This window comes from Schistocerca cancellata, chromosome 2 (assembly GCF_023864275.1).
Source record: "Schistocerca cancellata isolate TAMUIC-IGC-003103 chromosome 2, iqSchCanc2.1, whole genome shotgun sequence".
NCBI classification, from domain to species: domain Eukaryota; kingdom Metazoa; phylum Arthropoda; class Insecta; order Orthoptera; family Acrididae; genus Schistocerca; species Schistocerca cancellata.
In genome coordinates this window covers 924,692,076-924,714,120 of record NC_064627.1, presented here as the reverse complement: position 1 = coordinate 924,714,120, position 22,045 = coordinate 924,692,076, and the positions used below count along the sequence as shown (strand labels likewise).

The following is a 22,045-nucleotide window of genomic DNA, read 5'->3' as shown; positions in this document are numbered from 1 at the left end:
GTGTTCTTAGAAATGATAATTTCACAAAGGTACATGTATCACATTGGAACAACCGAAATAAAATGTTCAAACCTACCTGCATTCTGTATTTTAATTTAAAAAACCTACCTGTTACCAACTGTTCGTCTAAAATTGTGAGCCATATGTTTGTGGCTATTACAGAGCCCTCCATCATAAAGTGAAAAAAGTGATCCAACTAAAACATTCATATTTCTTTATGTACTACATGAATATGTAATAAAAAATAGGGGTTCCTATTTTAAAAAACGCAGTTAATATCCGTTTGACCTATGACAGCACCATCTAGCGGGCCAACCATAGCTCTATCTGGTTTCCCCCTTCAAGCTAGACAAGTTTCGTTCTTTGTAGTTTTTTCTTTTGATGCTTATTTCGTGAGATATTTGCCCTGGTCATGATCAATGGACCACCCTGTATACCAACATCCAGTCAGCTTCCTGTAAAACTGCCTAACATTTCTTTTGTCTGTTAATTACTCTGTTATCCATGACATGACTACATATTAATTGGTAATTTATCAAGTATGGCTAGTTGTGCAACATCGTTATGGAGGCCATTCACAACTGGGCAAACTTTTATATTACTCACGCAGTGTTCACCTACAAGCGAGTTGTCAGTTACTGTACTGTTTTCCTCTGCAATTCTGGCTAGAAAAGGAACAACACAATTCTGGTTGTAAGTGTTTAATAATACTTCCGTATCATTTTCCTACCTGCATCTTCCAGAAAATTAACATTAAACTCTCCATGGACTATTATTTCCTTTCTTTTGTTGGCTAGGTGACAGTAACAATTCAATTGATATAGGAAACATTGGGGACTACAGGCCAATAGCCCTATTGTCATCCTTTTCCAAAGTGATAGAGACAATAATGAAGAACAGGCTTATTAGCTATCTAAGCAAATTCAACCTCCTCTGCAATGACCAGTATTTTTTCAGGCCTGGCAGAGGCACAGAATCTGCAATAGCACGAATCACAAAACCGGTTTTAGAAGCACTAGATGAGAACAGCTATGTAACTGATATCTTCCTAGATCTGTCTAAGGCATCTGATACAGTTGACCACCAGAAACTGCTGCCTAAGTTAGAGGCACTAGGAGTAAGGGGAGTGGTTAACAAATGGTTTCATTCATATCTAGAAAACAGTACAGTCAGTAGAGATCACACACGTCTCGAGTGAATCAAAGTACATTGAAAAAAATATATCAGATCCACAATATATCAATATTGGGGTCCTCGAGGAAGTGTATGGGACCCAGTATTATTTCTGGTATGTATATAAATGATTTCCCACAACATATCAGCCATGGAGAGAAGATATTGTTTGCTGATGACAGCAACATACTAATCAGCAGTAAGACACCAGCACAAATGCTGGGAAGTTCTACTGAAGTGCTGAGGGATGTCTACAAATGGTCACAGGAAAACAAAGTAACCAACAACCTAAAGAAAACACATACACTATGCTTTAGAGTGAATAGGAAACAGAGTCCCTTAAATTTAAAACTAGATAACATCTCCATAGATGAAGTGCCTAAAACAAAATTCTTAGGGCTGCACATTGAGAGCCAAATGAAATGGAATAAACATGCTATGAAAGTCTCAAAAAAGATATCCCTGACATGTTATGCACTTAAAGAGTCCTTGCATCCGCATGCAGTGGTGAATGTCTGAGAAATGTATAATTTAGTTATGTTCATTCAGTGTTCAGTTATGGTATAATTTTCTGGGGAAACAGTGCTCAGAATTTACAAAAAGTATTTAAAATGCAAAAGAGAGCAGTAAGAATTACAACGAAAAGCAGTAAGTGGGCCCACTGCAGAGAACTTTGCAAAATGTTATAAATTCTAACTGTTCCTTATGATTTTTTTTTTTATATTCCAAACCATAGTATATATAAAGAAAAATACAGAAAGGTATAGTACAAATAGCAGTTTTCATAACTATAGTCCAAGAACAAGTCACTGTCTTCACATAGACATGAAAAATAAACATAAGACTTAAACTTGTTTGAAGATGTAAATCTGTATAATAAACTGCAGCAGAAAATAAAAGAAACAGATAATATGTACTGCTTTAGGAAAAAATCTTAAATTGTATTTGCAGGAACACTGTTTTTATACTATATGTGAATTCCTTAGAAAAAATGATTGTAAATAACTTGTAACTCACAATGTTTAACTACATGTAACGAAAAACTGTATAAATAAATATGCGAATGTATACATTTTAAAATGTCTATGGATAAAAAAAAGAAAGGAAAAAAAATTGGGAACATGTGATTTAAAGTGCACACTATTTCTTACCTTCACTCTCACTGATTCTTTCAAGGGCATGATGCTATTTTCATATTCAATTTCTCTTGGAATTCCTTTGATACCTATGTGTTGCTCATTCCCTGTTAAAAATACGACAACCACAAAGTAAATAGGGATTCAATTTGGGATACTAGCAATTACTAATTGAATAATCCAGTATTACATTTTAGAGAATTACAGCTGTTACTGCTGCATTATCAAAGCTATTCTCGTGAAATAGGTTAAAGTACTTAAAAAGAAATGCCATGAATATGTATACACGGCAAGACTTAAGAAGAGCACCCACACACAAACTGGGACAGACTGCATAAACACAAATAAAAATAATATCAAATAAGTACCAGATGTGGAAGTCTTTAAAAAAGAAGTAATAGTTTCAAGTAAGGTTGGAACACAATTAATCTTTTATCGTGAAAGAATATGTGAAACACATTGGTTTTATATTTATATATATGTTATTTGAAGCCAAGATCACTTGCTGTGAAACTGTTTATTTCATGACCAGTTTTAACAGTAACTAGCTGTTATCTTCAGATTCTTGTATCTCCCAGAGCTGTAACTACACATCAGTCTTATCAATGTGTTGAGAACATGCTCAAATTCTAATAATACAGTTCCACACTGGTTTGTCAAACACATACAACATGCCAAGTAAAATATCCATAGCACCAGTAAGGAGTGCAGGAGAAAAAACTGGTACATCATCAATAATGAAGACCTGCTGATGTCGATGAGACTGATGTACGGTTATATTTCTGAGCAATTCTGAGAATCCAAGGATGCTGACAGCTAGTTACTGTTGAAACTGGTCATGAAATGAACTATTTCACAACAAGAGGTCTTTCTTTCTAATATTATATATTAGATCACCCCAACAACACATGTAAATTATATTTACATGTTTGCTAGTTCTAAGTACCAGTCTCCCAATGAAGGAAGTGTTCGAAAATATACAAACGTGGGTCAACTTCTCTGTTTCAACGGGCCATGCTTCTGTTTCAATGTTCTTCTGTCATGTAATCATTTAACTTTTCCATTTTGAATACACAAGTTAATATTAAGTTTCATTTGTGATTACACATTACATAGAATCATTCCTTCCATTACTACAGCTTTATAACATACATTCTGTCTCACAACCACCACAATAGCACAGTTCCTACAAAAAAACTCTAAAGAACTTGCAAAACTTGGTGCTTCTGTTTACAGTTAAACACTTTAAATATACCAACATCTAAACCAGAACTGAATGTCACAATAAAAATTACATGAGAAGTTATCTCAGCATAATGAGTATTACATGAGCTTTTGTGACTGCAAACCAATGGCACTGCCATCCTGCGCAATATTTTGGGCTGCCAACAATTCAGCCACCTTCAGGTGAGTTTTACACTGGTTATTGCTGGTAAACACACGAAGTCTGTGCCAAAAATTGGCATGGTGCTGTCTGCATATAGGTTACCACTGCCTTACTGTCCTCTGTCAACAGAGGGATACTGCCTTTTTACATGGTGGATAGCCCTAACACGAACACTGTTACATACAGATCACTATTAACACTGGCAGAATACAGTAGTGTGTCTAAGGGAATGTGCAAGTGAGGCAGGGACCAGGGAGGACTTATGATATTACACCCATTCCTCCAGCCCAATTAAAATTGACAGTATCAAAGTTAGTCTTGATTATTTGAAACACACATTTTACTCACAAATCTACTGACCATAATCATTATGTACATATCTTCATTATATATATATATCTATTGCAGTTAAGTGGTTTCAACTCTCATGAGTCATCACCAGAACTAAAAACAAAGAAGACACAAGAATGCAAGCTAAAAAGAAATACATACCTAGTAACCGTTTTGACAGTATTACTCAGAAAGGCAAACTGGTTATGCTGCCAAACTTGGAAACAATCTGACCATCTAACTAGGTACAGTCACATTCCAATTTAATGTAGTGTCTGTTTAATAATATATAAAGTTCTCCACTGAGCGTATTGCACACGTGGCTACCAGTATATGCTACTCTTTGCTTGTTGACAATTCGCTGGAGACCAGTTATTGTTACGGTGCGAGTTAGTTGCAGTTGGGCTCTCGGCCAGGACAGAGTGAGCCGAGCTTGGATAGTGCATTTGTCAGCACTGCTTGGTGGCTGTCAATGCTTTTATAGCATGTCCATGCTACAATCAGTTGTTGCTTTGGTGACTGTCAATGCTTTTATAGCATGTCCATGCTACAATCAGTTGTTGCTTAAGTTTCAGTGTAGAAGGGATCAGTAGCGAATTGTGGCATGTGGAAAACTGCTGAATGTTATCAAAAGTGTTAATGTTTACTGAGTGTTTGAATAAATTATGGTGACCCTTAACAATCAATGTTCTCACTTGAAACAGTTATCATAGTATCCCTGGAGGAATTATTTAATGACATTAGCTGTATGGTAAGTTTCTTGGAGAAGTAAGGAGAGACTGCAACATAATATGGCAGGCATGGAAGAATACCGACAGGGTCATTATAATGGGAAATCACAACTCGCTTTTATCATCATTAATGTTGCTGACAATGTGAATGAGGAAAGGAGTGATAATGCCTAGACAGAAGGCTACACACAGTGCAAGCAAATGTTGACAAGCAATAGTTTCGCAAGTCAATGGTGTTGGAATTATGGAAGGAGGGACACAATGCTGACCAGTGGGATAAGGATATCATGTAGAACAAAGCAGGAATCATATCAAAATGTTACAAGTAGTCACAATCAAGCTGCAGTAGCCCATTCCAAACAGTATTGGAAAGCTAAAAATTAAACTCCGTCCAAACAGGCCACAAAGGCCCAATGGTACTGAATGACCGCTATGTCTTCCTCAGCTCACACATCACCGGAAGTGGATATGGAGGGGCACGTGGTCAGTGCACCGCTCTCCCGGCTGTATGTCAGTTTATGAGACCAAAACAGTATTGTAAGGTGCTTGAAAATGTTATTAGGGAGGCTAAAGTGTGTAGCATGCAAACAGAATAGCCAATCCAAAGGATAAAATTAAAATCATATGGTCAGTTGAGAAGGAAGTGTCTGGTCAGCAGCACAAGGTCGGCAATATGAAGTCAGTTCATAGTAAAAATATTTCTGTTACTGATAAATCAGATATATGTGCAGTATTTAACAATCATTTTCTGAGCATTGCTGGTGAATTAAATAAAAATTTAGTTTCTACAGGGAATCATATAACTTTCTTGGCAAACGACTTTCCGAGATCGATGTCTGAAATACTCCTCTGTGATACAGACAAGGGGGAGACTGAGTCAATAAAAAAGTCACTGAAGACTAAGGACTCTAATGGATATGATGGAGTGCCTAGCAGAATACTAAAGTACTGTGCTGCACATGTTATCCCAGTATTTAGCCATATTTGTAATTTTTCCTTTAAGAATAGTCAGTTTCCTGAATGATTAAAATATTTGGCAGTAAAGCCACTTTATAAAAAGGGAGAAAAGGATAATGTAGTCAATTTTAGACTTATTTCTATGCCATCAGTGTTTGCTAAAGTTATTGAAAAAGCTGCGTATGTAAGGATAATTTATCATTATATATCACATGATTTTGTATCAAATGTACATTTCGGCTATAGAAGTCGTTTAACAACTGAAAATGCTATATTCTCTTTTCTCCGTGAGGTAGTGGATGGGTTAAACAAAAGGTTTCGAACGCTAGGCTTATTTTTTGATTTAACTAAGGCGTTTGATTGTGTTGAACACAAAATATTGCTCCAGAAGTTGGACCATTATGGAGTACGGGGAGCAGCTCATGATATGCTCTCTAGTATTATGGGTAACTCTAAAATATTTCTGTCTGCTGATGACAGTAGCTTGGTAGTAAATGATGTTGTGTGCAACATTGGCCTGGTTTCAAATAGTTTAGTTCATGGCTTGTAGAAAATAAACTAATGCTAAATCACAGTAAAACTCAGTTTTTACAGTTTCTAATACACACTCCAACAAAGCCTGATGTTTTTATTTCACAGAATAGGCATATGATTAGTGAAACTGAACAGTTCAAATTACTAGTAAACTGTCATGGAAAGCCCACTTTCAGGACCTTGTTCAAAGACTTAATGCTGCCATTTTTACTATTTGAATGGTATCTGAAGTGAGTGATCATTCGACATGCAAATTAGTCTACTTTGCTTATCTTCATTCAGTTATGTCGCATAGTATTATATTTTAGGGGAAACTCTTCCCATTCGAAAAGGATATTTTTGTGAGACCATAGCTTTTCCCGGCGAATCGAATGTTCAAATAACTTACAGGTTTGCTGCAAACCCGTAAGTTATTTGAACACAGGATATTTTTGGTTCAGAAACGGGCGGTTCAGGCAATAAGTGGTGTAAGTTTAAGATGATGAGACTTACCAAACAAAAGCGCTGGCAGGTCGATAGACACACAAACAAACACAAACATACACACAAAATTCTAGCTTTCGCAACCAACGGTTGCTTCGTCAGGAAAGAAGGAAGGAGAGGGAAAGACAAAAGGATTTGGGTTTTAAGGGAGAGGGTAAGGAGTCATTCCAATCCCGGGAGCGGAAAGACTTACCTTAGGGGGAAAAAAGGACAGGTATACACTCGCACACACACACATATCCATCCGCATATACACAGACACAAGCAGACATATGTCCTGACGAGGCAACCGTTGGTTGCGAAAGCTAGAAACATTCCACGTGGGAAAAAATATATCTAAAAACAAAGATTTTGTGACTTACCAAACGAAAGCGCTGGCACGTCAATAGACACACAAACAAACACAAACATACACACAACTGTAACTCTTTGCCTCTGTATATGTCTGCTTGTGTCTGTATATGTGTGGATGGATATGTGTGCGAGTGTATACCCGTCCTTTTTTCCCTCCGAAGGTAAGTCTTTCCGCTCCTGGGATTGGAATGACGCCTTACCCTCTCCCTTAAAACCCAAATCCTTTCTCATTTCTTTTGTACAATATTAGCTTACTCCCAAGAATAGGCAGCTTTCACTCAGTCAATACTCGGCAGAAATCAAACCTGCATTTGGATCAGTCCTCCGTAACTATTGTGCAGAAAGGTGTGCAGTATACCACTGCATCCAGTTTCAATAAGCTAACCCCCTCGAATTCAAAAACCTTAGCAGTAATCCACGCGCTTTCAAATCTAAACTGCAGAGTTTCCTTGAAAAATTAAGCCGTTTCTTGTTGTATTGTTGATTGCATTTACTTAAACTTATGGATTGACTTTTTTTGGGTTCATAAACATTTTATTTTTATCTGTTATTACTTTTATGTTGTAATTTCACGTACTGATGTGTTCCATGAACTTGGAGATTTGCTCCTCAATTTGGTCCTATGGAACCTGACATGTAAATAAAAAATAAATAAAATTCTGAGCAGAACAGGATTAAAGTATCTGTCCCAAAACAGAATAATTAAAATGCACATAATAAATATTTAATTGGTGATATAAGTAATTAGATAGCTATTTCTGTGATTTTATGAACTACACTAGCAAATACTCTCTTTGTACAAACTGCACAGCTTTTATCACACAGAACTAGACTTGCAGGTCAGCAAAGGAACTGTGAACACCTATTTGATCTATGGAATTAGAATTTAAAAGGTGCAAGAATGAAGGACTCACTATGTGCAGAAAAAAGGAAGCAGAATTACCAAAGTGGTGAGTGGTGAGTGGGTTCATATGCTCTAGACTGTGAATATATGCTACAAACTGAGACTGTGCGAAGAACGTCAAACAGCAATGCCATGCAGCAATTCATTGTTATGAATAGAGAATTTCATTTCATGTTCACTTCTTTGACTATAACAAGACCATCGTGCAGAAATGGTCAGAAACAATAAAAAAAATTATGGTGACAAGGAAAGATGAACTTCTGACATTAATTAAGGAACAGCAGCCTTCTCCTCTTTATTTAAATTATCAAATTTAGCAAAAAATTGTTCCCTTACTACTGCCACTGTACCACCTACATGTAAGTCCTATAGAACTTGTCTGATATCTTGCAAAGAAAAAGATCAGCAGTCTCTCAATGTATCAAGCATCTCCCTCTCTAGTCAGAAAAATTAACAGTTGATACTTTTGCTACCAATTAATAATAGTCTCGTGTTGCACAGCTTTTCGGCATAACACTACCTTGGCAACTTCTGCATCAATTTCACTACTTTTATACTTAAGATGCTTTTCAGTTGGCCTCATAAGGCTGAGCCGATCACCATCTAGAGCTTTCCAGAGAAGAAAAATTTGAAGTGTCACCAGGAATCCAATCCAGGACCTTTGCATTAAGAACCAGGAAGTACTAACCCCTAGACAAAGCAGCCAGTTTTCTTTTGCAGGTGTGATATTAGCTTTTAACTTTGAGTCATTAGAAGACTAGAAAGGTTGTATTTCAAACAAAAAAGTGTGTGATGACTGCTGAGTGGAACAGATGTGAAAACTGAAAATATAATTAAATAAATTGTCATAGTTTTAAACAGAAAATAATAATAGAGTAAGTAATACAGGTCAAAATATAAACTTTATTAAAATAAAAGTATTTACACATGGATTTGCATTGGCAGAATATCAATAATTATTTATTTAGAAGTAATAGTGAAGTGTCTTGTTTGGCGAAGCTGCAACATTTCCTCGCGGCAATGTCACGCCACCGTCTCAGGAGCAGTAGGTCAGTTGGTGTCGCCTCGCGCTGTTGTTCCACGTAGCATATGGCGGCCTCAAGAGCAGCGTAGCCATCGGTGTGACTCATCATTGGTGCAGCCTCTGCCTCGTCACTCTCACACTGCGATGGAATTTTAACCATGTCAATTATAGAAGAGTCTGTCACTTCCAACTGTTTGTCCGAATTTAACCACTCGCCTACTTCCACCTCTTCTGCCTCTTCGCACCCTGGCAATCTGCAATCTTCTGATTAAATTACACAATGGTTGATCGTCCTCATCTGCTAAATCTTCAGTTTCTGTGTCTGGCATACTTTCCTGTAGAATTTTCCTCCACGACTTAGAAATTGTGTATGACTTTATTTCGCTCCAAGATTCGCTAATCCAGTACACGGCGTCCTTCAAAGTCACTTTCTTTATAGTTCCTACAATGCTTTCATTGTCTTCGGAATGCAGGATTGACCATAGCAATCGCCGTCAATACTTTTTTTTAGACATTCCAGAACGCGCTGATCCATGGGCTGAATGAGACAGGTAACGTTTGGTGGGAAAAACAAGGCACGGATACCGTCGCACTGCAGTTCTCCTGCACTTGAATGTGAGGACGCATTATCCATGAGCAAAATTGCTTTGCATGGCAGTCTGCTTTCTTTTAAACAATTCTTGCAGTCAGGTACAAATGAGTTAAAAAACAAGTTCTTGAATATTTCCCGATTCATCCAGGCATTATTCTGATGTGTATAGACAACCAGAAGAGCTGAGATGGATACATTCTTGAATGCTCTTGGCTTGGCAGACTTCCCAATCACAACTAGTTTTAGTTTGTGGTTTCCAATTGCATCTGAAGCTGCCATAACTGTCAGCCGCTCTTTGCTTTTTTTTGGGCCCAGGAGCACTTTTTTCTTCACAAGAAGCAAGTGTTCTCGCTGGTAACATTTTAAAATTTAGCCCAGTTTCGTCACAGTTATATATTTGTTCATTAGACAAATTTTCGTCAGTTATGATTTTTTTTAAACTCGACGATAAATTTTGAAACGGCCTGAGAATCACCAGAGAGTTTTTCTCCACATACGTGTAGTTGATGCACTCCATACATCTTCTTCCACTTGTTGAGCCAGCCCACACTAGCGGCGAAATTGTCATCTCCTTCCTACAGCTGGTTTCTGAAAAAAGAAAGCTTTTTCTTGCAACATTGGGCCAGAAATCGGAGTACCCTTCTGACCAGGTTGGGTAAACCACATGAATAATGCCTCACTTGTTTTTTCGAAGTCTGACTTCTTTATACTTCGACTGAGAGATTTGTGTGAGCATTTCTGTGAAGAAAACTGTTCCAATTTAAGTTGGTTTCTTTGCCAGTCACCAATAGTAACTTCACAGACACCATATTCGAGGGCAAGTTTTTTTATTGTTTCTCTTTTGTCAAATCATCTTAGTGCTTCTAATTTTAGATGCAAAGGCACAAATTTCCTCTTTTTTGTTACAGCACTCACCTTTGTAAGGTGTACAACGGAACACACAGTCAACAAACAAAACGACACACAACACTGGAGAGTACAGATACTGGGAACTACAGCAGCGTATGAACTCCCCAGGTTTGATCGGTAGCAGCCGGCAGCAGTCGGGGTATTTCGTGCCATACTGACTACAGATGTTCGTGCAACAGGGCAGCGAGATAACCGTCGGTGTTGATTGCATTGTTCTCTGCTTTGTCACTGAGCTGTACTCTACCTATCATTTGGGGGGGGGGGGGGGGGGGGGGGAAGGGTGGATCGTTGCAACTTTTTTTTAAGAGGCTTGGATTATTGGAAACCCAAACTATCGAGACTCGAACTATCAAGACTCTACAGTAATAATAATAATAATAATAATAATAATAATAATAATAATAATAATAATAATAATCATCTTCATCATCGTCTACAACAAATTACCAGTAAGAATAACTTTATAGACACTTCCAATGAAGTAACATGAGCTATGCTATACAATGTATTACCATTCTTGTTCTAAATGGGCTCCTCATTGAGGAGCAGGTACAAACATGTTGCGTGTGGCAGCTCTCCGTTTTTAAGTGTACTGAAGTCTATGCTGTTACTGCCTCCTCTGCCCTCCCTGCTTCTTGGACATAAACACGTCAGTGCTGCCACCTTGACCAGGTAACCAGTTAGTTTTGTCAACTAATAACATGTTAAGTTATCATCAAACACCAATTGCGATCACTTAAAAACAAGTGCTGTGCCTATTCATGCATCATACCTTAAAGCTGGAACTGTTATGTTTGTAGAAGGAGGGTGAGCATACTTGGCTTGCATGTGCGAGAAGTATAATGTAAAAAATTATTTGTGTTCAATATATTTTAACAATAATTAATTTTCAGAATTTAGAGGACTGAAAGAAATTTAGATAAGCAAGGACCACATGTATGATGAAATGAAACTAACAATGTTTCATTACAGTTACTGTAATTAACAAGTTCCTACTTAAACTGACCCAATGAACACATTTTGCTCCTTGGTAATCCTGTGTCAGGATGGGGCAAACACTAAATGGTAAAGGTCTGTTAAAACACCAACAATTTGAACAAACAACAAATAATGGTACACCTTAGGGGCAATGCAGCAAGGAATGGGAAGGACGGCCTTGTGCACTGATTGTGTACATGCGGAGGCCTTGTTTTTTCAGGTTATTCTGGCAGCCAGAGGGAATAGGGTTTAATCAACTGCAGATGGTGGCACACCTTAGAGTGAATGATGCCTGTCATCTCTGCCATGATATCAAACTTTGATCATATCAGTGAACGGAGGAGAAGGTTGAGAAGCAAGCCTTGCATACAGAATTCAACTAAGCTCACAATCTGCAGCATTGTCCGCAGAAATGATTATGGGCATCTGATTCTGAATCAGGTGGAAAGTTTGAACCAGACTCCAAAAGTTCTGTGACAATTTAGACTGCAGTGTCTCAGATTTGTGCCATAGGGTTGAGAACGGAACGATTTCCCTAAATGGGTCTGTGGTGCACTATACTTCAAGGGCTGCTACCCTGGTACCTGAGTGTGTGAGAGGTGCATACAAGTGTGTCCTCCTCCCCCCCCCCCCCCTACCCCTAATCAGTCCATATATTTATAGCTGTAGGAGACCCTGAAGTATTAGTGTCAGATCTGAAGAACTGTTCCAAGAGACTATGAAATACTATTTAAAAAGTGCAAAACATAGTTAAGAGTCAGGGTTAGAAGCAGTGGTGCTAACACAGTAAGCTGTCTGAAACTGATAGCAATGAGATTTTTAAGGCAAAATCAAATGCATACTGAAAGGATGGACCAACAAGAAATGGAGGTGATGTATTTGTTGCAGTAGATAAGAAACTCAATATAACCAAAGACAGAATTTGAAGCTCCACGTGAGATTGTATGGACACGATTCAGTATCAAGGGTGGGCAGAGGGTGGGTGCAGAGATATTCATTTTTTTGCTAACGTCTGTAAACAAACCATCACGCGCTTACAAACTAAAATGGCTGCCATTCAGCAAAGGTGAAAAGTAAAATCTTTTAAAAAGTGTTTTGAACTTCTCAATTATAGGGTAACCAAATATAAAAAATTAAAATATTTAAAAATGGTCGAACAACCAACCTTTTTTATTTTTTTGGGGACCACTTCATTTAGATTGACCCATTTTACAGTAGTTGTTGAGGGCTTCATGTATTGCCCTTTTGACTGTCAAATGCTTCATTTAGCATTTCACTATCTATAGCCCTATGCTGTGTTTTCACCTATTATGCAGTAGTCACTGTTTTGTTAAGTGTTTTTACAGGGACCAAGGTACCATAGTGTGTACTTCCCATGTCCAGTGCTTGCCCAATTATTCTTCTGAACTTACTCTACATCCTCCTTCCAGAGGTAAATGTTACAGGTTCCTCATTGAAACGTGACACCCACACAATGTCTTTATCTGGTTTGCAGAACACATGAATCTTTCTTCTTCTTTTAGTTCCCATTTGTGCTAAGGTAATGATGGTTGTTTACAACTGTTTATTGCTCACTGATAGCAGTTTCAAAATTGGAACTCCTCAAAGAAGATAAGTCTGCATGTTGCCATTAGATCTAACATATTTCCATCGCGAGTGGGCCTCTGATCTGTCTGGTCTATATAGCTTTCAGAGTAATCACTTCGTATGATTTTGTAAAGTGTCTTGCTATCCCACCACAGATTAGATTAGATTAACATTCATTCCATTTGATCCATAGTGAGGAAGTCCTCCAGGATGTAGAACATGTCAGAAAAACAATAATACATGGCAAATATTTACAACTAAAACAAATAAGCTAATGTACCTTCCTCAGGTCCCAAGTGGAATGATTTATTATTATTATTATTATTATTATTTAATGAAACTATATGAAAAGATCATTTTACAACACTCACGTACTAAGATCGCATTAATGCACTGAATTTAAAATTTAAGAAAAGTTCTTTTTATTTATAAGGTAATAAACATATAATAGAACTACTATAATACTTATTTACAGTGAACACAGTACTGCACTGAAATGGTGCAGAAGTGTGTGTGTGTGTGTGTGTGTGTGTGTGTGTGTGTGTCAGTTGTGACCCACTGTTTGAAGGTAATACTGTCTGGCATTTCCTCATCATATTCATGAAACAATTCAATAACGGTTTCCTTACCAGGGCATTTATTACACAAACTCATGATGCACTCATAACTGTCAGTGTCACAGACCATTAAATCTAGCCACACCTTGTAGTTAAGATCACTGAGTTCTGTACCAGCAATCATCAATTTGACATTTTGATGATATAAACAAACACACATGGACTGTGTCCATGAGGATCCAGCTAAAATGCACCACTTAGGGCAGAAGTCACAAAATTTTGACCTTCCAATTTTGCATTCAGGATGATAATTTTGAAAGCTACATAAAGTTCATTTAAACCTGAAAGCCCTAGTCATTTCTGCTTTGTTACTTTAATTCCATTTTGCTATCTTTGCAACCTGGGCACATTCAACTGTTATCATCATCTTTTAAAAAAAACTGTTGGAGCTTTTTGTTTCTTCACTTATACCTAGTCCTTTCTTCTTTCCTAAAACTGGAAGAATGCCTCGCTCTTTCACTAATTTTCGGGTTAGTTAAACCCACCACTGAGAAATGTTTAATTCATGAACTATTTTCTCTCTTGACCATGAGTCAGGGAGCAAACTTAAAATTTTAACTTTTTCCTCTGTAGATGTCACTTAACATTCAATTTTTAATATATCTCTTAAGCTCAAATATTCAGTGTCAGATGATGCTGGTGGTAGGTTTTCTTCTTCTTTAGAAATAATGTTGGTATCTGTATTATCAAAGCATGATTCCAAGTCTTTTTTAATGGTCTGAAATTTGTTGTACCTTATTTTCAATAGCTGCTATTCTTTTTCTGCTAATTAATTTTATTATTTTCGAATCAGGAGATAGGTCTAACTTAGAACAAGCAAAATCCAATATGCTAACAGCTTCCTCATTACAAATAGAAATGTCATTAACAAAGGTACGATTCTGATTCTGGATTCACAACAAATATTTTTGAGTAACAATTTGAGCACAGGGAATTTCCAGGAATCACATTACACTTCACTTGGGAAACTGTTTCACTCTCACATAACAAGGACAAATGTTCAAGTTTTATTTCTCTCAAAACTTCAGTAATAGGCTTTTTATGAACTTTAAGTGGATCACAGCACTTTCTTCCAAAAATGTGGTTGTATTTCAGAATATTTTTCTTCTCATGATACTAACACACTGATTTTACAGAAGAACTTACTCGAAATTTAAACAAAGTTTGTCTAACTTCATCAAAGTCACTGACATTTTTTCAAGTTTTTTGAAACTGAACTGTAAACTGTTTTGTGAGACATTTCACTTGCTATCTGTCCAACAGAGCACTGTTCATCCATGTTATTGCATTCCAGTTAATCTCTCAAAATTAATTACAAATTACATACAGAATAAAGCACATAACACGTTCTGCACTCTCGATGAAGTATGTACATCGACTCTAACAGAGGTTTCAGAACAGACTGACTACAAAAATGCCGTGTAAATAGGCATGTTTATTACCACAGAACAAAAGCGAAATCTCCTATTGTTCAATATTGCATTACTAAAAATAAATAAACTAAATGAATATTGGGTGATAATGTCACAATTAAATTTTATTACAGTGAAACACTAAACCACTTAAAGAGGCAACAGCCGAAGATCAGTTGTAGAGTGATGTGAATTATTTCCTCATTTTCAAAAATTCATATCTCTGTTCACAGTCAGATATCAATGTTGAAATTTTTACAGTACATTGCTATTATATAGGTGGACAAACTGTGCAAAAATAATATTTTTATATTCAGTCCCACCTGAGATAACTAACCCCAAACTTTACAAAAAATGAAAATTTTCAAATTTCAAAAATTCATAAAAACTTAAGGAAACATTTGTAAGTGTTCTTGCTCTATATGAGGCTAGTAGTGTATGACATCTAACTACAGGAAAAATTAGACTGCCATAAACCACTCTTTGTTTGTTATTTTTTGCCTAAAAAGAGGATTTTTGAAAATTTGGATACCAAACTTTGGAGGTAATTTTGACTGGTTATTTTTGAATTCAGGGTATTTTGTGTAATAGACAATGTTGTAGAGGACACTTTTCTAAAAACAATCATGTCAATTGCAATGTTGTAACTTAACCCAGTGCAGAGATATTCAATTTTTCGCTAATGTCTCCAGACTGAAAAATCGTTGCGCGCCTACAAATAAAAATGACCACCATCCAGTAAAGGTCCAAGATAAATTATTTTAAAAAACTACTTGCACACACGTCTGCAGTCTCAATTTGCGATTGCGCGTGCGTGCGTGTGGCCTTAATGGGCAAAAGCTATAATTGTGTGAATCTTTTTCTTGTGCCTATCGTGACTCAGCATCTCTGCTATATGGTGAGTAGCAACTTTCCTTCTCTGGTATTGTTACATTCCATTTTTTGATTTTTGTTTTGAACTTCTCCAATATAGGGCAATCACATATAAAAAAAAATATTTAAAAATGGTCAAGCAACCATCACTGGACCACTTCATATGGATTGACCCTAGTAGAATATTATCAAAAGATGTTGCACAAAATCGAAAGAAATTCATGTCATATGTAAAGTCTGTCAGTGGTGCTAAAGTTAGTGTCCAGACACTCACAGCTGACACAGGAACTTATAGTTAGCAAAGCAAAAGCGATGAACTAAATTTTCAAATGCTGCCTTACAAAGGAAAGTCTAGTAATACAGCCCTAGTCTATTTCACACAACAATGTACAAATAAGTGAAACTGATACTGTTGTGAGTGGTATTGAGAAATAGCCGAAATTGTTAAAATTGAATAAATCTCTAGGGCCTGATGGAATACCTCTCAGATTTTATACAGAATTTGCACCAAAATTAGCCCTTCTTTGAACCATAATATACAGGAAAATCTCCAGACAATATACTGTGTCCAGTAGTTGGAAGAAAGTAATCATACCTATCTACAAGAAGCTTATCAGAGGTTATCCACAGAACAACTGTCCAATACATGAAATTCATCAGTTGGAGAATCTCAGAACACATTCTGAGCTCAAACATAATGAACTGTCTTGAAGAGAAGGACCTCCAGCATGCCAAGCAGCATGGATTAAAAATCATTCACCTAGAACCCAGCTCGCACTTTTCTTACACGGTACCCTCAAAGTCATGCAACTAAGAAGTTAGTTAGATGCAGTATTTCTTAACCTCCAGAATGAATTTGACACAATACCACAACATTTACAACAAAGACACAATCACGTAATGTATCAAACTCTGTGATTTTATCTACAAAAAGATATTGTCTGAAAAAAACTACACAAATATTCAATGAGCTCTTGATAAGAGTTCAAAGCATTGCAAAAATTGCAACTTGCTTTAAATATTCATAAATGTAAAATTTGAAATTTCAGAAAATGAAAAATATAACTATATCAATTAGACAATTTGAATCAGTCAATTCATATCAACACATCCATAGTCCAAACAGGATAAGACACAAGGTTTATAGAATAGCAGAACTGTGTGTTCTGCTCCCCAGGAAGTGTTACTAAGAAATCTGAGGGTATTAAGTTTCCTCGTGAAATTTGCCTTTGGCTGCCATGTGTGTGGTAACCATAATGAAGGGTCTAAAAATTTGAAATTTTCAATGACTTCAAGAAACCAGTTACCTAGGTAAAGTTCTGGGTGGGGATCACAGTCCTGAATCTAAAAAAATGCACAGTCCAAGTTTTCATGAGAGAAAATTGATGTCCGTGATTCGGGGTCCAGTTTTGCAAATTCTATTCAGCTCTCTGGGGTTTGAACTCTGCAGTGTGCATTGATGTAAAGCAACAAAACAGGCAAAGATTGTCTACATACACCGATAGTACAACCAAAGGTCTCACCGCAGTCATGATACCTTCAACTGCAAAGGCAAAGACGGTTACACTCAAAATCAATCCCCGAGGGGCTCCATGTTCATGTACATATTAGTTGCTGATGGCTCAACCCACATGGACTGCGAACAGTTGGAGGGATAGGAAATTCTGTATAAAAATGGGCAGCAACCCTACGAAAACCACTCATGCAGTGTACACAGGATGTGATGGCACCAGGTGGTATCATGTATCTTACACAGTGTAAAGAACACACTGATCAGACGTTGGTGATGCACGAAGGCACTGTGAACTGCAGATTGCAGACTTAACAGTTGGTCTGTTGTGGATTGGAGTGTTCAAAAATTGCTCTGAAAAATGGGATGAATGTCTACTGGCTTTTAGACAAAACACAGTCGTTAGTTTATCAATTTTTAAAATAATTTACACAGTCTGTTCATTACGAATACTAGTCAATAACTGATCAAAATCTGTGGGTCTTTTCCTAGTTTTAGGTGAGAAATAAAGCAATACTCTCCCCCCACAGGGATGGAAAATACCCTTCTCATCAAACAACTGAAAACCCTGAAAGTGCATTCTATGCTGACAACCTGTTGGCATGTAACCATTCAACTGTGGACTTTACTGGGACCAGGCTGTGTCTCAACACACTGCTAAAACACTGTGGTGCTCTCATTCACTAAGTGGAACACTGTTCGAGTCGAGGTTTTGAGCCTGTCAGGCAGTTAGGATGATAGTTACTGCAAACTGACACTTCAACGAAGTGTGCCATTAAACATTGAGAAATGACCTCAGGATCAGTAGAGATGTTGCCATAGAGGGAGACACCAATCTACTGGATAGAAGCAAATGTGGCAAAGTTCAGTCTGTACTTGAGACAATTGGCTATGGGTACTCATAGATGATACATACTATTGCCTTTTCTAATCCAGTGTTTACAGGCAAGTGCCCAGTGAAAGTGAATGAATGTATTAGATCCTCTAGATGCTCTCTTGGTATTAACAGGACTTTTAAAGCAGGAGTTTTAATTTTTAACATTAGGTAGTTGGATTTCTGAAAATCTTGTGTCCTGAATTGCAAAGGCAGCTGCAGAGTTCAGTCATGTGACGATAGTAGCCATTACAACCCGACTGAAGGAACATCAGACTGGGCTCAATGCAAGGGGAGTTCAAATTACTTAGCTGCTGAGTCATGCTTCACCTGAATGTGCGGTTCTACATCGATACTTCCAGGCTCAACCTTGCAGGGAAAGGAGGCTAGATCGAGTGGAACCTGGCCTCACTTTAGATTTTTTCTTTTTTGGTTTCTGTAAAATCTTACTGTCTTGACTTCTGAGATGGAAGATGACAACCCTTCGGTACATGTCACAGCCTGCAGCTCTTTCAGCCAATGAATGGTGGTACACTATCAGGTTGTTTGGTCCTGAGAGTGGTGGGGGCACCTCCTCAGGTGTCCTCTTCCCTAGTGACGGCGGAGGACAAGGTGACTCTGGCTGTGCCGGTGGGGTGGTGACAACTGGTGTGGAAGTTTGGAGGTCGAGGGAACAGATGTCTTCCCCCTTGATTGAAAACGAGGCTTTGCTATGTGGCTAGGACTGGGAGTTAGTTTTTGACACCTTATAATTGCCATGCTATGTGTGGACTTTGTCACAATGTGTGATGTGTCAAGTGGGTGGGGTTGTTCAAACTTTTTCTTAGAACGTTGATATGGTAAAGGGCCAACAGTTTTAAATCCATGGATTTTCTCCTCCTCTTGAAAACTCTACATAACGGCAAATGAGGGTAGTGTTATAGATAGTTACACATGTAGGAGGTTCTTTGCAAGGTTTGCCCAAGTGCATTATCCTTCTGCATGGTCCACAAATAACTTCACTAATACATTAATCTGATACTAGGTTTTCAAAGTACTCTGCAGTTAGATTTTCCCGACATGAGAAAAATCAAATGTCTTTAAGAATTGTTTAGTACATTTCACACAGTACACATTACCCTGGTAGCTGCCTCGCATGCATAATGTATGTGGGTTATTTGGCAGTTCTCAACCAATGGCAAAGTCTAGGCATACGTAGCTTAGACTGTCACAAAAGTTCTGTGTTCTTGCTAGTCCCTTTCACTTTATTTGAAACTATCGTTCCACAGCGAGTTCCATGTACAACTGGACACATTTTTAACAGCATTAGGAAGACTAGTCTCAACTAAATCTGTCAGTTGTTGGAAGAAACCAAGCAAGACTTCTCAGCCAATACAACAATCATAATTTTTATCTACCAGGTTCACAACCTGCAACTGCTTGCAATAAATGCTCTCAATTGCTATTTGGCTGGCAGACAAACTTTGAAATCTTGAATGAGCTCTCCCCGTCCATATTTAACAGTAACATGTGTTGCCTGTACAAGGAAAAACCTTTCTTTGGATTAAAATGCAGATGATAGCGAAAACAGTTTTTTTCACGTGGAGATGAAGTAAATTTACTGCTGGCCTGCTCTTAGTCTTGTACATGTTCTCTTTATCTATTTGCAATCAGTATGCTGTACTTTTGTTCCTTCCTTTAAATTCTCCATAGAATACAAACAGAAGTAAAATTTTCTAACCCTCTTTTTAGGACACATATATAGTGACGTAAGGTTCAGCTGTCACTATTTATGGAAAAGTCCGAAGAATGTTACTAGTGCAGCAGGGGAGGGGGGAATTAGATGTTCTCATTAACAAAGGGGTCACATTAGAGATGTGGTAGTAACTCAGCTGCACTTTATTTGACAGCGAACTGCCGACTGCTCTGTTGCAGGATCTACCTTGTCATTGCCTGAAATTGATTAGTGATACTATAGGAAAATAAAGAATTTCAATTGCCACTCCACCTGAATACAAGTGGTGTATGAATACCATTAAACCATCTTGCCAAGATCTGCAAGAGAACTGGTGACACACGCTATGAATTAACTATATCTGAGTATATTAAATGCAAAGAAGTCGTGGCAGAATTCCGAACAAACCTGCTACAACTATCCTTTCTGGAACACGCATGTCAAAAACTTCGTTGGGCATTATGGTCGAATTGTACAGTTCATCCGACGAACCATCAATTCTTAGCCTTTCTGGTACTCTCATTCGCTGATTAATGTAAGCTGTATACTCTGGATCATAAAGGGTTCCTTTCAGTTCATCTACCAAATGAATCGGTGATCCTTCCGTTGACATCTGTAAACACAAAGCGCATTAATTATTGATCTTAATTCCGCGAACTCATAAAATGCTCTGAACCGTTTTCCGTATAACAAAATTGCACTCAAAAAACATAAACTAATCTTGGCGGTACGCTACTGTAAGATGCAACTGTCACAATGGCAACACTGTGCATTTGAATGACATCAAAAAAATCAGTAAGTAGACACAGGGGAAAAGTTTACACATTTTGAAACAAGTCACCTTAACCGTTGCTTGAACATTCAGTGACGATTTCGTACCTTTCAACAGGGATGTATACAAACACGCCACATAATTAGTTATTATCAGCATATCTCTTACCACACAGTCAAAGAGAATTAATGAACGTACATTTATTGGCCAACAGAGGTAGTTGTCTATAATATTACTTACACTAGCAAAATGGATAAAAGTTACATATAAAAAAAAAAACAAAGGGGAAAGTCTATTTCGGCGGACAACGTCACACGTATAGAGCTAACTCGATGATACAGCTTATTATTATCCAGCACTATAATGTTATTACAACCTTCCGCATTTATTTACCCATAACAACATACTTACTTCAGAGTAAGTAATTATGTGCACCTAAGTCAAAGAGGCTAGAACCTTGACCCGTACGGCAGTGTTACCAACTCGATGCCACAAGTTAGCGCTAAAAGTGAACCTCATGGTTTCACTATACGCTATTGTTGAGCAGTGTAGTAATTATTTTGCAGAGGATCCACAATTAATTCACATTCTACATACACGTACCTAAGAGGCAAAGAATTTTTGTGTATAGCGGTAGTTTCCATCTCGATCATAGTTCACAGCGCCGTTAATACTTCAGAGTAGAGTGAATTAACAACGCTACCCTCTACCACCTTACGATAACAAACCACAATTCTCGTGCAATAATAGGAACTGGGTTTTAAAAATCACATAGAAATTAAACAGAATGAACTGTAGTGTACAAATCAGCAGTCTACAATACATCAGTATCATCTACAAATATAATCTTAAAGTAAGCGAAAAGAGTAACAGGACGTCGATGGTAAACCTTCTGCTTACCTTCTGCCCTAGTATTTTATTTAATCCTTTGTCTAATGAACGATCCATAAGTTCCTTAATTATCTAAAAAAACCAGGTGCCAAATCTTTTGCTTTTCCGTTACTAGATTCATATGTCGTGAACTAATTGCTACTAATTTCGACTTCTGTACTTGTCATACTACAGTAAGTGCAAAATAGTTTTCCGAACACTTACTTCACTGCAGTAAACACAAGATAGTTTTCCTAATCGTATAGATGTAAATACTTACATAGTCTGTACAGTGCTCCAGTTTATCAGCCAATCAGGGAACGA

The 22,045-nt window shown here is 37.5% G+C and overlaps 1 protein-coding gene across 3 annotated transcripts in view; it reads right to left on the bottom strand.

The window, feature by feature from the left end:
- The window catches only part of LOC126162866 (transport and Golgi organization protein 11), a 48,443-nt gene extending 27,065 nt beyond the window's left edge, over nt 1-21,378 (bottom strand). The window contains exons 1-3 of one of the 3 annotated variants that reach the window (XM_049919644.1): nt 21,263-21,378; nt 20,488-20,692; nt 2,325-2,416 (exon numbers count right to left, since the gene is read on the bottom strand). In XM_049919644.1, coding sequence (XP_049775601.1) covers nt 2,325-2,416; nt 20,488-20,692 — 297 coding nt within the window. In that variant the 5' untranslated portion in view covers nt 21,263-21,378. The other 2 variants (XM_049919643.1, XM_049919645.1) reach the window with 2 other exon arrangements.
- Nucleotides 21,379-22,045: the final 667 nt, after the last annotated feature.